The sequence below is a fragment of the Phocoena sinus genome, chromosome 21 (genome assembly GCF_008692025.1).
Source record: "Phocoena sinus isolate mPhoSin1 chromosome 21, mPhoSin1.pri, whole genome shotgun sequence".
Classification (NCBI taxonomy): Eukaryota; Metazoa; Chordata; class Mammalia; order Artiodactyla; family Phocoenidae; genus Phocoena; species Phocoena sinus.
The window spans coordinates 24,491,736-24,507,494 of NC_045783.1; the positions used below are offsets into that span (position 1 = coordinate 24,491,736).

The 15,759-nt window shown below is 34.4% G+C and overlaps 1 protein-coding gene across 1 annotated transcript in view; it reads left to right on the top strand.

The window, feature by feature from the left end:
• WRN (WRN RecQ like helicase) overlaps window positions 1-15,759 on the top strand; it is a 129,937-nt gene that overhangs the window by 106,536 nt on the left and 7,642 nt on the right. The window contains 6 exon segments of the mRNA XM_032618551.1: window positions 501-577; window positions 6,612-6,687; window positions 6,916-7,028; window positions 8,737-8,851; window positions 9,989-10,120; window positions 12,538-12,700. Coding sequence (XP_032474442.1) covers window positions 501-577; window positions 6,612-6,687; window positions 6,916-7,028; window positions 8,737-8,851; window positions 9,989-10,120; window positions 12,538-12,700 — 676 coding nt within the window.

A 15,759-nucleotide genomic window follows, 5' to 3' on the forward strand; every position in this document is an offset into this window, starting at 1 on the left:
GATTCCTAAATGTTCTCATTACAGTTACATAGACACATACACATACACACCTTTTCTTGCTTTGTTTTGGATCTTAGGTAATTACAGATTAAATACTTATCCACAGGCTGACTTCTGCTAATGAGGATACTAGGGTGATGGGGTGATGGACAAATGTGCTGAATTAAATTTTCTGGTGAACTTTTTCTGCTTTATTAAAGTATACACAATGTAATTGAATCATTTTTGTGACTTTGGCTCTTGCTATGTCTCTAAGAATTCTTTTGATCATATATTCTCTATAGATTTGGGAGGAATGGGTTATTACATTGCATTTCTAACTGCCTTTAGAGCCCTAGAAGTTGATAATTCATGAGCTTATTTTCAGATGATTTATTTGATGAGTTGGTTAGTAGAAGGAAAAATCATTGTAATATTTTGTATCTTATTTTCTTCATTTTTAAAAGTTTTTTGAAACTTCTCTCTTTTTTTTTTTGAATGGACCTTTATATGTTTAAAAGCAGCCCAGCTTGTATAAGATGTATTCTTACAAAGCACGTGATAAAATTTCTTCTGGGAGTAACATTCCTGAAAAAAGGTACAGAATTCACATTTTTATTTTCTATGCTCACTTTATTTGCACTTTTTCTCATTCTTTCCTAGAGAGAAAGGTCTGTCAGATGTTGGGCTATTTCATTGGCAGAAGGAAGTTAAAACATAAGCCTCTAGTATTATAATTATTAAAGCAGACTTATGAAATGATAGTTTTAATATTAATTTAATAGCTGACACTTCTGGACATTATTATTTGCCAGGCTCTGTGCTAAATGCTAAGCATTTTATAAGTAATATCTCATTTAATTCTTACAGTAACCTATGAGTTAGCTACTATTATTTATCCCCATTTTACAGTTGAAGAGACTAAAGGTTAAGAAGTTAACTAACTTGTTAGGAACATCCATCTAATAACAGAGCTGACTTTCAGAACAATATTTGTCAACCTCTAGCATCTAAACACTCTTATTATATAATATTTGTATGAAATATATATATTCCCACTCCATTTAAAAAAAAAGATCTGATGGGAACATAAAATGGTAGATATTGGGGTTGGTAGAGAATAAAGGTAATGCACCTATTGTGCTTTCAAGCTTAATGACTTTCTGACTTGTAGAGAAGTGTAGACTTTCTGACTTTCTGAAGTGTAGAGAATGTACAGAATTACAGAAGGTCTGAAAATGGAGAATTTAAAGAACTTGTTAGGACATATGCACAGATTAAGTGGACTACACTTACATACATAGCAGGTGAAAGAAAATGGTTTGTTCTTTAACGGTTTGCTCACTTAGATAGGTAATACTACTTTGGATCTGATAGAAACATTTACCATAATACCAGTATTCCACCCCAAATAATTTCTTTTTGTTTGGATATATATACTGTGTTTAATGTAAACAAAAGGTTTAAGGAGTGTGCAAAACAATATACCTGTTCAATATGCTGAAGCATTTCTTCATTTAAACATTCCCTGTGGCATCTTCTTTGTGCCATGTACTATTCTAGGCACTGGGATTCAGTGGAGGATAATAGAGACATAGTCACTGGCCCTCCCAGAGTTTGTATTGTAGTGGGATATACACATAAGGGAACAGAAAATTACAATCCAGGGTTGTAACACTTTGGAAACACTTTGGAAGTGACACTTGAGGCTTAAGTAGCAGTTGGGTGAAGTGAAGGGATGTTTTCTAAGCAGAGGAATGGTCCACGTACTAAAACCTGAAAGCAAGAGAGGGTATGACATGATTGAGGGGTTCAGCAGTGTGCTAGCAATTCCCTGATAGAGGGAAGCAAGGGAGTGGGAAAATTTAAGACTGGAGAGTTGAACAGGGTCTCAAATATCCAGTTCCTTTCAAGCACTCGATTTGATCATAAAAGCAGTTGGGCACTAAGGAAAGGTTTTAGGCAGAACAGTGACATGATCAAATTTATGGTTGAGAACAGGGGTTGACAAACATGAAGGATCAGATAGGAAATAATTTAGGCTTTGAGGGCCATGTGGTCTCCGTCTCAACTACACAGCTTTGCCGTTGTGGCCTCAAAGCAGCCATGGATGATATGTAAATGAATGAGTATGGCTGTGTTCCAATAAAACTTTATTTAGGGACACTGAAATTTGATTTTCATATAATTTTCACATGCCACAAAATGTTTTCCTCTTGATTTTTTTTAACTATTAAAAAATGTAGAAGAAGCCATTCTTAACTACAAGCCTTACCAGAACAGACAGATTTGGCCTGTGCATCCCTAGCATGCCGACCCGTGGTAGATGACTCTGTCTGTGGAGGGAATGGACTGCAGGGGGATCATAGTTGTAGAGACACAACTAGGGAGGCTGTTGTTGTGTTGTTTGCAAGAGGCTATGGTAGATTAGTCAAGGGAAGTGGCAGTGGGTGGGGAGAGAGAGATTTGTAAGATATTTAGGAGATGGAATTGCTAGGACTCGGTGATTGAAAAGATAGGCAGGTTAAGGAAGATGGAGAACTTGACTGTGAAGCTTGGGTTTTTGTCTTTGATGGTGGGTGAGTGCTGCCATTTCCTTCACTGGGCTATGTAAGAGGAAGACAGGTTTGAAGGGCTGCATGTTTAGGGGATGAGGTTAAATTAGTTTAGTGATAGACATACTAAGTTTGAGACAACTGTCGAGTGGTCCAGAAGTTAATTTTAATATATGGGCTTAGTGTACAGAAGTGAAAAGGATGCTTACATATCCATAACTATTATTTTAAATTTCATTTGAATTTTCATCAAAATAATACATGTGAATGTTTTTAAAAGTCAGTTGAGACTTAAAGGCATATAACAAAGCACACCAGTTCACACCCTTCTCAAACCCATTTTGTTCTGTTCTATAGAAGCAATCACCCTCAAATCTTCTGACCAGTTTCTATGGCATTGGCCTCCATATTTCTTTTTTTAAAAACACCTTTTTGGGACTTCCCTGGCAGTCCAGTGGTTAAGACTGCGCTTCCAATGCAGCAGGCGTGGGTTCGATCCCTGGTCTGGGGGGAGCTAAGATCCCACCTGCTGTGCAGTGCGGCCAAAAAAACAAACACCTTTTCAGCATATATTTTATTAATATTTATTGTACATTTCTCCTTGAAAGGCTGAAAAAAAGTGGGGAAAAGGCTAAGAAAGAGGGCTATTGTTGACAATACCTCATCTTCCCTTTTTTTTAAAATTGAAGTATAGTTGATTTACAATATAGTTTCAGGTGATTCAGTATTCTTACAGATTATACTCCATTAAAAGTTATTACAAGATAATGGCTGCAATTCCTTGTACTATAAAATACACCCCTGTTGCTTATATATATTTTTTTTTTTTTTTTTTTTGCGGTATGCGGGCCTCTCACTGCTGCAGCCTTGCGGAGCACAGGCTCGGACGCGCAGGCTCAGAGGCCATGGCTCACGGGCCCAGCCGCTCCACGGCATGTGGGACCTTCCCGGACCGGGGCACGAACCCGTGTCCCCTGCATCAGCAGGCGGACTCCCAACCACTGCGCCACCAGGGAAGCCCGCTTATATATTTTATATATAGTAGTTTGTATCTTTCAATCCCGCACCCCTAATTAGCCCCTCCCCTCTTCCCTCTCCCCTTTGGTGCAAAACCTGTGAGTTTTGCATATACATTCATTTGTATTATTTTTTAGATTCCACATACAAGTGATATCATACAGTATTTGCCTTTCTCTTCCTGACTTATTTCACTACGCATACTATTCTCTAGGTCTATCCATGTTGTTGTAAATAGCAGGATTTCATTCTCTTTTATGGCTGAGTAATATTCCATTGTATGTATCTACACCATATCTTTTTTATCCACTTGTCTGTTGATGGGCATTTGGGTTGCTTCCATATCTTGACTATTGTAAATAGTGAACATTGAGGTGCATGTATCTTTTTGTATTAGTGTTTTTGTTTTTTCTGGCTGTGTACCTAGGAATGGATTGCTGGATCATGTGGTAGCTCTGTTTTTAGTTTTTGGAGGAACCTCCATACTGTCCTCCGTAGTGGCTACACCAGTTTACATTTCCATCAACAGTGTAGGAGGGTTCCCTTTTCTCCACACCCTCTCCAGCATTTGTTATTTGTAGACTATTTGATGATAGCCATTCTGACAGGTATGAGGTTGCCTCCGTATTTCTAAGTGACATGCTTAGATTACTATTTTTTTGACTTACCGGTTTTAGAAATTTTCTGTTGATATCCTATAATGGTAAATTAGGGCTTGTCTCCCATATCCCCTTCCTTCATTTCTTCTCCATCAATGTCACCCCCACCTTCCTTAGAACAAAATTATATTTTAATTTTTGGTCAAATAAATAATTTGTTTTTACATTATTGTATCTACTCAAATATTATATAACACTAAGGCAATCTGTGTTATTATGGTCACCACTCTTAATTTTCCTTGATGTTAATAATTCTCTTTTTTATTTTCTTTACTTGTTTAGTGTTCCTATTACTAATTATTTTTTTATCGTAGGTCCTCGTTGGTTATCTTTTTAAAATATAGCAGTGTGTACATGTCAGTCCCAAATTCTGAATCTACCCCTCTCCCCAACCCTTCCTCCCTGGTAACCATAAATTCATTGTCTAAGTCTGTGAGTCTGTTTCTGTTTTGTAAACAAGTTCATTTGTATCACTTTTTTTTTTTAGATTCCACTTATAAGCGATATCATAATGATATTGGTCTTTCTCTGTCTGACTTACTTCACTTAGTGTGAAAATTACCAGGTCCATCCATGTTGCTGCAAATGGCATTATTTCGTTGTTTTTAATGGATGAGTAAGCTATTATTAATTTTTATTTTCTCCTATTTTCAATGTTTTTATTTGTTTACTCTCTTGGAGAGTTCCTTGACTTTATATCCTCTCCCATCTGGTGACATTTTAATTTTAGATATCAAATTTTTAATTTCTAAGAACTATTTGTTCTTCTTCTCTTTCTTTAATCATGTATAGCAATCTTTTCTTGATTCATGGTTACAAGATTTCCACTTATCTCTTCAATGATATTCATTATATATGTTGGGTTTTTTTAAAAGATTTTCATGATTTTTCTATCATAATTTATTCCAGACTTACTGAGATTCCTTTTTATTAAAAGAAATTTATTTATTTTTATTTATTTTTGGCTGCATTGGGTCTTCATTGCTGCACATGGGCTTTCTCTAGTTGCGGCGAGCGGGGGCTACCCTTCATTGCAGTGCATGGGCTTCTCATTGCGGTGGCTTCTCTTGTTGCAGAGCACGGGCTCTAGGCGAGTGGGCTTCAGTAGTTGTGGCACGTAGGCTCAGTAGTTGTGGCTCACGGGCTCTAGAGCACAGGCTGAGTAGTTGTGGCGCAGGGGCTTAGTTGCTTCGCGGCATGTGGGATCTTCCCGAACCAGGGCTCGAACCTGTGTCCCCTGCGTTGGCAGGCAGATTCTTAACCACTGCACCACCAGGAAGTCCCTTATTATATATTTTGTACTCTTCTTCTGTGCACTTGTAATAGCATTCATAGGCAAAACATTTTCCACATATTTTTCTGCTTCAGGGATATGTTACACAGAATTTTGCCAGTATATATGATAATAAAATTTTTTTGTGAAATAATTTAACATACCAATTTGCAAATAGTCCATTAGTATAAAGATTTCCATAAATACTAAGATAAAGGTAAATATCTTATTATTTAAAACAAATTTATAGTTGTCTTGAGTCACCTGCTATGACTAATTCTTTGAACTGGAGTTTTCTTTCCTCATGTTCAAATTGACTCTTTATTCTAGTGATAAAATCTGATAATTGTAAAAATGAAGTCTTACTTTACACTGTAAATTTTTAATTCTTGAAACAGGGAAATTTATAAACATTTCTTAAATATCAAACATGTTCTTCTCTTTCCCCCCCAAAAGCAGAAATTTATTTAAATTTGACACCTTTTACATAGGCTATTCTATGCAATTTCATTTTTGTAACTTTTCCTCTTATAATTAATTTATCCGTGAAGTTGCCTCTTGTAAAACCTGGTTTTCTATCTAGTTTGCTGTCTTGCGCCTTTCATACCATGTTAATTGCTAATTGGGTGTTTTAAATTCTTCTTTCGAGGCGTCAAAGGCAAAATTACTCCTTTTGGCTTATTTTTTTTTAGTTTGATTCTGAAGAAAAATGTGAATAATTTGATTAATTCCATGCTAATGTTCCTCAACAGCCAAAAAATAGTGCTATCACAAGACGAATTATAGATTGTATCATTCTTGGTTAGAAAAAAATTTTACTTTGGTATAGATAAGGAGTATTTTCTTTCAAAGTGTTTGATTGATGAGGAGGAGGCAAATGCTGTTCTTAATTGCACCAGTTTTGTGATTGACTCAAATTATAGTTTTAACTTTACCTCTATAATGAATGTATTTGATACAAAATGTTTAAAATCTAGGCTGTCATTTAAGTAATAGTTGCCTTACTGGTATTGTGACAAATAAATGTTAATATTGATTTGGAAAGATATTCTCATTTTGGGGGCAAAATAAAAAGTGAACTTGGAGAAAGAAAAGCTTTTATTACTTCTTTTCTTTTAAATGTTTTAGCATCATGGTGCCATCACCAGGAAAATATTACAAGTCCTCAGAACCTGTTATTTCAGCCAAAGAGCAGGAGACTCAGGTATGGCTTTTGTAAAAAGGCAGTTCGTTTTTGAGAAGGTAGTTATGAGTCTACGCATGCTTAAAATTCTCTTGCCAGTATTTTAAAAATTGTTCTTTAGCTAAGAGTCTAAGATACAGTTCATTTTTCATCCTACGGGGGAAATGTAATATCTGAAGCTCTAAAAATAAAGGGCTGGATTTTTCTAAGTACATTTAAACAAATGTTGTTTCTTTGCTTTTCGTTCAGACTACATTATATGGCAAATTGGTGGAAGCTAGGCAGAAACATGCCAATAAAATGAATGTTCCTCCAGCTATTCTGGCAACAAATAAGATACTGGTGGATATGGCCCAAATGAGGTAAACTATTTGCATATTTCTAACTTATTTTCTTCTAACATAATAGATTTGTAAAATACATCATTTAGTGATAATATGACTGTGGCTCCAGCAGTCACATCCAACAGGTGGTTCCCAAATCTCCCATGTTGCTGCCAGTGATCTGTTTCTTCACTGAGCTTTAGTCCCACATGAAACCAACTGTTTTCAGCAATCAGATCCAGTGTATATAAAATCTAACTCACTACCCACCAACCCCTCCGTACATGCATTTCATGCAAATGCCAAAACTCTTCCTTCTGAATTCATTATTTTTGTTAGTCATACTATCATGTTCCTAGTCACGCCTGTTTCATACCTCTGATGTTACTGTTACTCTTCTAACATATATTCCCATCTTTCTCTTATTATATAGTTTTTAGACTTTTTCATTTCAGTGTTTCTTCTGTGTCTGTCTATGCTTTTCTTTTTTTAGTGACACCATGGTAGTTCAGACCATTATCCTTTTACTGTTGCAAAAGCCTCTAACTAGTTACTCTTTCTTCAGCCTCTCTCTCTCTCTGATATATGAATATGATATATGAATACCAAATACCTCTGATATATGAATACCAAATTAATCTTTATCATGTTGTACTTCTGCTTAACTAGTTTCCCACTGTCTTAACTTATTTAGCCCACAATTCAAGGCCTTCCATTTATGAACTTAAACCTTCTCTTCCATCTGAGTCACAGAATTTTAATGCTTCATCTTACCTAGATTGTTTACCATTTGTTTGTCTCCTTTTCAACTTCGATATACTTATTTACATTGTTGCTTCTGACTTGTAGTTTCCTTGATTTCCCAAAACTCCTATTAGGAAATCCTTTAAGATCTGGCTTTATTGTTATTTGCTCCATGAAGCCTTCCATGTTCTTATCAGCAAAGTGATTCCTCTGTGGAATTCATAAAGGACTTTTAAATGTAAATTTAAAAGATGATTCTATGGCACTTATTACATAATGCTTTATTTATTTTTTTGTTATTATTGGTATTCATGTATATGTGTCTTCTAGATTTTAAACTCTGTGATGAAGATGTTATATTCCTCATCTTTTTGTGTTTTCCAAAGTACCTAGCACAATGCCTAATAATCACTAGGTGGTCAATAAATATTTAGAAGAAATTATTTCCAAAGAATTGTTGCTTGGTAATTGTACTCATCTTGTATACTTCCTTTTCAAAAATTGTTTCTGTTGCTAAATTTCTTTCAAGAGATGTTACTTTAGAGAAGAATTTTCTAATAATGTTACATAGTGCATATACCTTATAATAATTATTTCATTAAAAATAAATATTCAAAGACCACATTTTAATATTCAGTGAAGATATTTAAAGGAAAAGGAGTAATCATTAGATTGGCAGATTTTTAGAAAAAAGACATCAGACATTCTCTTCATATTGGACACAATAAGAAATATTAAAAGCCTGAAGTAGTTAGTTAGCTAGTTTATTGTTACAGGTAAAAACTTTGTAAATAATGAATGAGATTTTCTTCTGAGTTTCTTAGCCTCTTAGTTGTCCTCTAAGAATCATAAAACACAATTACTTGTTTTATACATTGTTTTTGGTTGCTGGAAAAAAATCCATGTTTATTGAGTGTCAGTATTGAAGCTAAATATCTATTAGCTGTGTTGCTGGAGTGGTAACGTTTCAGTGGTTTCTTGACTTTAATTTTTTAAACGACAGACCTACTACAGTTGAAAATGTGAAAAGGATCGATGGTGTTTCTGAAGGCAAAGCTACAATGTTGGCCCCTCTGTTGGAAGTCATCAAACATTTCTGTCAAATAAATAGTCTTCAGGTAAAATACTATGGTTTGCAGGAGCTCTGAGAGAATAAACTTTTTTTGACAATTACAAAACACCCTTCAAAAGCAGCATTTTTCATTTCTATGCTGGACACTTAGAAAATGAATCAGATAGTTTCTATAGTAAATCAGTTATAAAAACATGTTAGTTACCTATTTTTTTTAATTGAAGTATAGTTGACTTACAATATTATATTAGTTTCAGATGTACAACATAGTGATTCAATATTTTTATATATTATGCTCTAAAGTTATTATAAAATATTGTCTATATGCCCTGTGCTGTACATTACATCCTTGTAACTTATTTGTTTTATACCCAGTAGTTTGTACTTCTTAACTCCCTTCCCCTATCTTGCCCCTTCCTCTACCTCTCTCCCCACTGATAACCACTAGTTACCTAATTTTTAAGATGATTCTGAAGTAATAGTTGTCAAACCTGCTTATGTCGGTTTATTTTTTTTTTTTTTTTTTGCGGTACGCGGGCCTCTTACTGCTGTGGTCTCTCCAGACGCACAGGCTCAGCAGCCATGGCTCACGGGCCCAGCCACTCCGCGGCATGTGGGATCTTCCCGGACCGGGGCACGAAGCCATGTCCCCTGCATTAGCACGCAGGCTCTCAATCACTGCGCCACCAGGGAAGCCCTGTCGGTTTATTTTGTTGAGAGGTTTCGTTTTTAAATCTGAATAAGTACTGTATTTTAGACTAAGAAATTATTTTACTTTCAAATGTAGATAGAAATTAAAGCTTCATTCATTCATTCACTATTCACTTCTGGGGGATTAGGGGACTAATTTAGAGGCAGAGTGGTCCACATTATAGTTCATTTTTAGTCCCTCTTATTGGCTTAAAGGGAAGACTAGGAATTTCTAGTTTTACAACCATGTTTGTAATTACAAATATTTTGTTCAAAACTTATTCCCTCTAGCCTTATTTTACCTTTTAAAATCAATATGTAAAAAATAAAAAAAACTTTTTGAGCTCCTCATAAAAAGGGAATTTGGAGCTGTTCCTTAGAGGTTTTATTTGTGTTATTTTTTTCGCCAATAGCTAATGATCATGTTGATATTCTATCAATCATTATATTGATATTATTTTTGATCATTTGTGCTACATTTAAAATTTTGTAGACAGACCTCTTTTCAAGTACAAAACCACAAGAAGAACAGAAGAAAAGTCTGGTGGTGAAAAATAAAGCAAGCTCACTTTCACAGTCTGCAGCCATCACATATTCTTTATTCCAAGAAAAGAAAATGTGTTTGGTAAGTGTTACTTTCAAGTTAGAGGGAATTTTTAAGTTTATCTAAACGTGTTTTATCAGCTTTTCAATATCAAAGTTGAGACTTGGGATAAATTTCTTCTAATCCTACAATATTTTATGTGGTTTCATTTTATAATTAATTTTAGAACAGAATGTCATTTGCTTTTTCTGCTAAGCCCTTTTCTGATAATTAAGTAAAAACAGCAAGTATAGTTTGACCATGATTATCTTATAGAGGTTATATCAGAGGTACTGATAAACGCATTTATAGCTTAGGGATATTGGAGCAGCCATATTTTAAGACTCCATTTTTTTTTAATGGGATTAATAGTTAAAAAACTATTACTGTATGTACTGATAAGAGATAATCTCCAAGATACATTGTTAAGTAAAAAAAGGAAGATGCATAGCACTGTGAAAAACATACATAAATGTGTATGTATATATATTTGCATGCTTATATATTCACATATCCTTGGGTATGTATACCAAAGTGCATAGAATATCTCTGAAGGATGTCGAAGAAGCTAGAAATAAGTTTAAAAAAATAACAAAATTGCTTTTCACTCTATCTCCTCTAGTGTAATGTTCTGTTTTTTTTTTTAACCATGTCTGCTTGATGCTCTTTGAAAAAAAATCTGATTACTGTGAAAAATGGCCATACTTAATGTTTCTTCATTGTTTTGGCCTAAATCCTTAAGGCTGTTGAGAGTTTTTAAATATACAAAATGAAGAGGATATCTTAGTGGAATAGGGACAGAATGAGGCTTCCAGCTAAGTTTCACTAATTTGCATTCCTGTCCTCTCTGATGTTAAATTGGTTTAGATTAGGCTGTATGGTCCAGGGCCTGCTTTTCCTGTTCTCTGTGTCTCCATCCACTAGGCTATGTTACACACTTTCTATTCTGGTTAATATCCAATATAAATAAGAATAAACAGTCCATAGCTTATCGTAGTCACTTAATATATGTTCTACTTACATAGCCAAACTCCTTAATTAAAAGTACAAAAGCCATTACACAAAGAACCAAATAATTCCATTGAACTATTTTTGAAACATATTACATGATACATAGGAATTTTAAGTTCATTCTCTTATTTAAACAGTAACTTACATGTACATGTAAAACATGCTTGTATATACACAATTTGACCAAATATGTGTGGTATAACTGTATATAATTACTAAGAAACTATGGAATAGCCTCCAAATTTTTAAAATAAATTGTATTCTCATACTTAGCCAGGATATGAAGTTTCATGTATTATATTACATATTCATGGTTTAAAATGTGAGGGGTGGTATATCTTCATTTGTGTCTTTTGCTATTATTTGGTTGTATATTATTGTGAAATATTGTGGTGTAATTATCTGTACATCCCAGGAGTCTGAGGGGGTCTTGCCAGTTACCCACAAAATTAAACATGCCTAAGGACTAATTAATCAGGAGGAATAATACAATTAGTTTTAGGTAATACGATGCCTGGTATCAAATAACCCTGATATTATGCACACATGGTACACACCTTCTAGTAGAAAAAGTGTAGACATTTAGTGAAAGTAACTTAAAACCTTCCTTTGAAGGATGAAAATATTGATTTAAATGCTCTATTTTGTGAAAATATCAGCATTCATACAAATACAGTCCAAATTCAGACTTTCAAGGTGTGTTAAAAAAGAGTGTCATGAAATAATTTAGAGCTGAGTGACTAAACTTTCTGAATGTTTAAAAGAATGTTTTATCTAACAGACATCTTAAATGGATTTGGAGCTACATTTGTCTAAAAGCTACATAAATATGTAACAGTGTCCTTAATTTAGCACAATTCATGTTAAATTCAATGCTAGGCAAATGATGACAGCCACTTGTAAATTGTGGTTATTATTATTTTATGAATAGAGCCAATTTAAAGCACTTTTTAAACTCTTCTTGAGAACCTTTTCTAGAGTACATTTGGAGCCTTATGTTATTGCTAAGCATTTTATGATTTGTCTTCCTGGAAATTCATGTAACTGAAGTACCGTGTGTTATTTCAAGTATATACATTATTGGGTTTCAGTTTACTGTATTTTTAAAAGGTTGTGGCAGCTATTAGACTTACGTAGAATGACTACTCTCTGTCACTAATAGGTTTTTAAGGTGAATAATTACAGAGGGATGAGGATTGATTTCTTAGCTAAACCTGGGTGATTTTGCTTTATTCAATATAATAAGTATAAAAAGTAGCAACTGTGGAGTTCTAGCATGTGAGTCATTTTAAAGAATTAGTTGAAATGAGAAATTTAAATGAAGGTTTAGTCCACTGTTTATTTCTCAGTGAACATTTACTACCTGAAGGTTTTGAACCTTGTATTTCTATACAGTACAGTGGAAACTTAAAAAAAACTCACTGGTTGTTTTGCTGCTATTTCTCTAGAAGAGTGTAGCTGAGAACAGGATTCTGCCTCTCGCAGCAGTTGGCATGCACTTGTCCCAAGCGGTGCAAGCTGGCTACCCACTCGATATGGAGCGAGCAGGTCTGACTCCAGAGATTCAGAAGATTATTGCTGATGTTATCCGAAACCCTCCCATCAACTCAGGTGATAACCATGACCTTGGTCTGCAGCCTTAATGACTTGAGTCATTGAACCCAGATGAAGTAAACAAGCAATCCACTAATATTTTTCACTCTGATCGCATTAACCCTTTATGCTACTATGAAAACTTTACTTTTGTAACGCTTTTTATTGTTTTAGAAAAACAACCTTTCTTCCCATTATCACTCAGAGAGAAGTCTGAGTCTGAGAAATTCTGGCTTCAGGTTACAACTTCCACACCCATCCCCCAAACAGTGCTCTTTCATCCTTTTCTAATTTCTACTTCATCACTTGAAAAAAACACATTCATTCCACATAGCTCACTGACTTAGTTTTTTTCTAAATCTTTCTGATTCCCTGTCACTGGTTTTACCTAAGTAGCCTTTCTCATCAGTACAGTCAATAGTGTCAGGCACTGTGGCATTGAAGGGATGGACTGAGTTCTCTTGGGCCCCTTATAGAAGGGTTTTCTCCTGTCACTTTGCTACAGAACCTCAACTGTGCTCAAGGAGATCAAGCCCCTTTGTTTGCCTTGCAGAAAATTTAAAAATATGCCTATTTTAAAGTTATGATCCCTTTTTTACAGAAGTAAAGATGAGGTGGATTAGAAGGATTTTCACACCCTAAATGTACAAATGTAAACTAGGTGTGTTATAATTCAGTAAATCTGATGTTTTTTTTGACTGTTAGGACAGAGCAGTGGACATACAAAAAGCCTTATCTCCAAAGCTGCAGTGCAAATAGTTAAACTTATTACCTCAAATGCTTTCCCACTCAGAAACGAGTATACAGTTCTCCCCCCAGATTTAGAAGTAAGGGAAAACAGATCACAGTTAATACTATACTTAACTGATCAGAACAAAGGTATTTAAGTCACTTTCAAAGGCAGCATTTGTTCTAGGCTTGAGTAAGACTTGACTGAAGGACACCTCCATCTCTCCTTCCGTTGTTCAACCTTGGAGGCAAGGAGAGAGACAGAGGCAAGTTTGGGCAGTGGTCCTCTAAGTTAGTTCCAGGAAACCGAAGTTTCTCTTTTTACTATACCATATTAAAGTTGTACTGCCAACTATTTAGGAAAGAAATATGCAATTTCTAATCCTGGTCAATGAAACTTCCAAGTGTTTTCAGGGCCTGTTGATAGCTTATGTCAAGATCTTATTTGAGGGAGATACCTTAACAACTAATTCTGCTTCTGTATCACAGCTTTCTGGTTATGATTTGATTTCCCGTGTAGGTCTGTCTATAGGGAAAATATGCTCTGGTCTTGCTAATCTGGGTACTTATCTATATGATAGTTGTGAATTCATAATTGGAAATTAATGAGTTGGCATTTTGTGAGCTTGGTTAATGTGGCTCTATTAAGGTTAAAGTAGGTTTGTAAATCTGAAAACGTGAGGGCCAAATCCTGTACTGTGATAAAATATCCAGGGTCACTTAGCTGTGAGTCATCTTGTGAGGAAGCCAGCCAGCTCTCCTGGTCATTCTCCAGTCTTTCTAACTTCAGCAACCATTTTGCTAGAAATTAAGGAAGAGGAAGGACAACAGTAATTAATTGCAGGGTTAGAATTGGGATTGTATAAAACCTCTCTTTCTCCAATGCAGAATGAAATAGTATTTTAGAGAAAGTCAAAGACTCAGATGCCTTCTTGATTTTAATACCCTAGAATTATTTTTTCCTTTATGTATGTATTGTCTCTCAGGATTTAGAGAAAGATATATCTTTGATGAGCTGTTTGATAGTATGCAGTATTCTCTGAGTTTGTGCACTCTTTTTCCCTTTTCCCTATTGTCTTTACTATTATACACTGAGTATAGCAAATAAATTTTCATTCAGTTAAATATTAAATTGAAATCCCAAAGAACAATGGAATTTAAATTATACTTATTAAACACTTATTTCATCTTTCTGTCAATACACTGTATATAGGTTGTACAAATAATACGAAAAAATATATTATTGTAATTTACTTCCAAAGCCAAAATTGAGAAAGATAAGTATCATGAGCTCTAAACTTTATTTCTTTTGACTGTATGGTTATAGTCTGTAATATATCGTTTATTGATGTGAAATTGTATTTTTGAATTCGTATTTTTCCTTGATAAAATACTATTTGTTCTCTTAACTGGAGGAAACATTGTTGAGTTATAAATTATAATAAGAAATGAAGATATCTGTGCCACACTAATGATTCAGATATGATATTTCACCTTTTACTTAACTGTAGCCATATCACGTGATTTGGTGTTTTAATGAACAAGTTTGTTGGCATTTAAATTTTGCACAATCTTGAATTGAGAATTTTCTATATTTTATTATGGCATAATCTTAATCTTAAAAATAGAGTATTTGTGAATTGAGAAATTATATCTATTATTTTCATGCTATCTTATTTGCTAAGTAGGTTTTGTCCTTGTAACAATATTTTAAGGAATTCTGTACCTTTTTATTCTTTTAGTTTTTTCCATGTTTACATGACTTTAAGCTGCTTCTTTTATGGAGTTGAGATTCTAACTATGCTTAATAATAGATGAAGCAAAGTATTTAATGAGGTACCTGGAAAGTATTTTTAATAATTTTGTTCTTTCATTATTTATGTGCATGTAACTAGAAAATTAAGGGTGGCTTCCAAGGGAACTGCCACAAAAGCAGGGGTAATATGATCTCTTCTAAGCACTGAAAGAATGCAGGCAGTGCTCATTATTTCACTCTCCGAGAGATATTTTCAGCACTTACTTGTGTGGAAAGTTAGGGCAAATAAGATCTGAAAATAAAATATCTTTCCCAGAAAACTTATTTAAATAATAGGCATTTAAAATAGTTGACGTGTTTTGTTATGCTTCGATAGCCATTGAAAGAATCCTTTTTATTAGCATCTTATTTACAAGTATGATTAGCTTCTATTTTAAGGCTAAATTATTTTCAAAAAATTAACTTATAATTGATATTTGGAATTTCTGTGGATGGTGGTTTTGATTCTCAGGGCAGCCCTCAAAAGACGGTTTGAAACAAAAGTTAAGCAGAGTCGATAGCCTGACCTGACTCTGGGTCTTGGAAGCAGGGG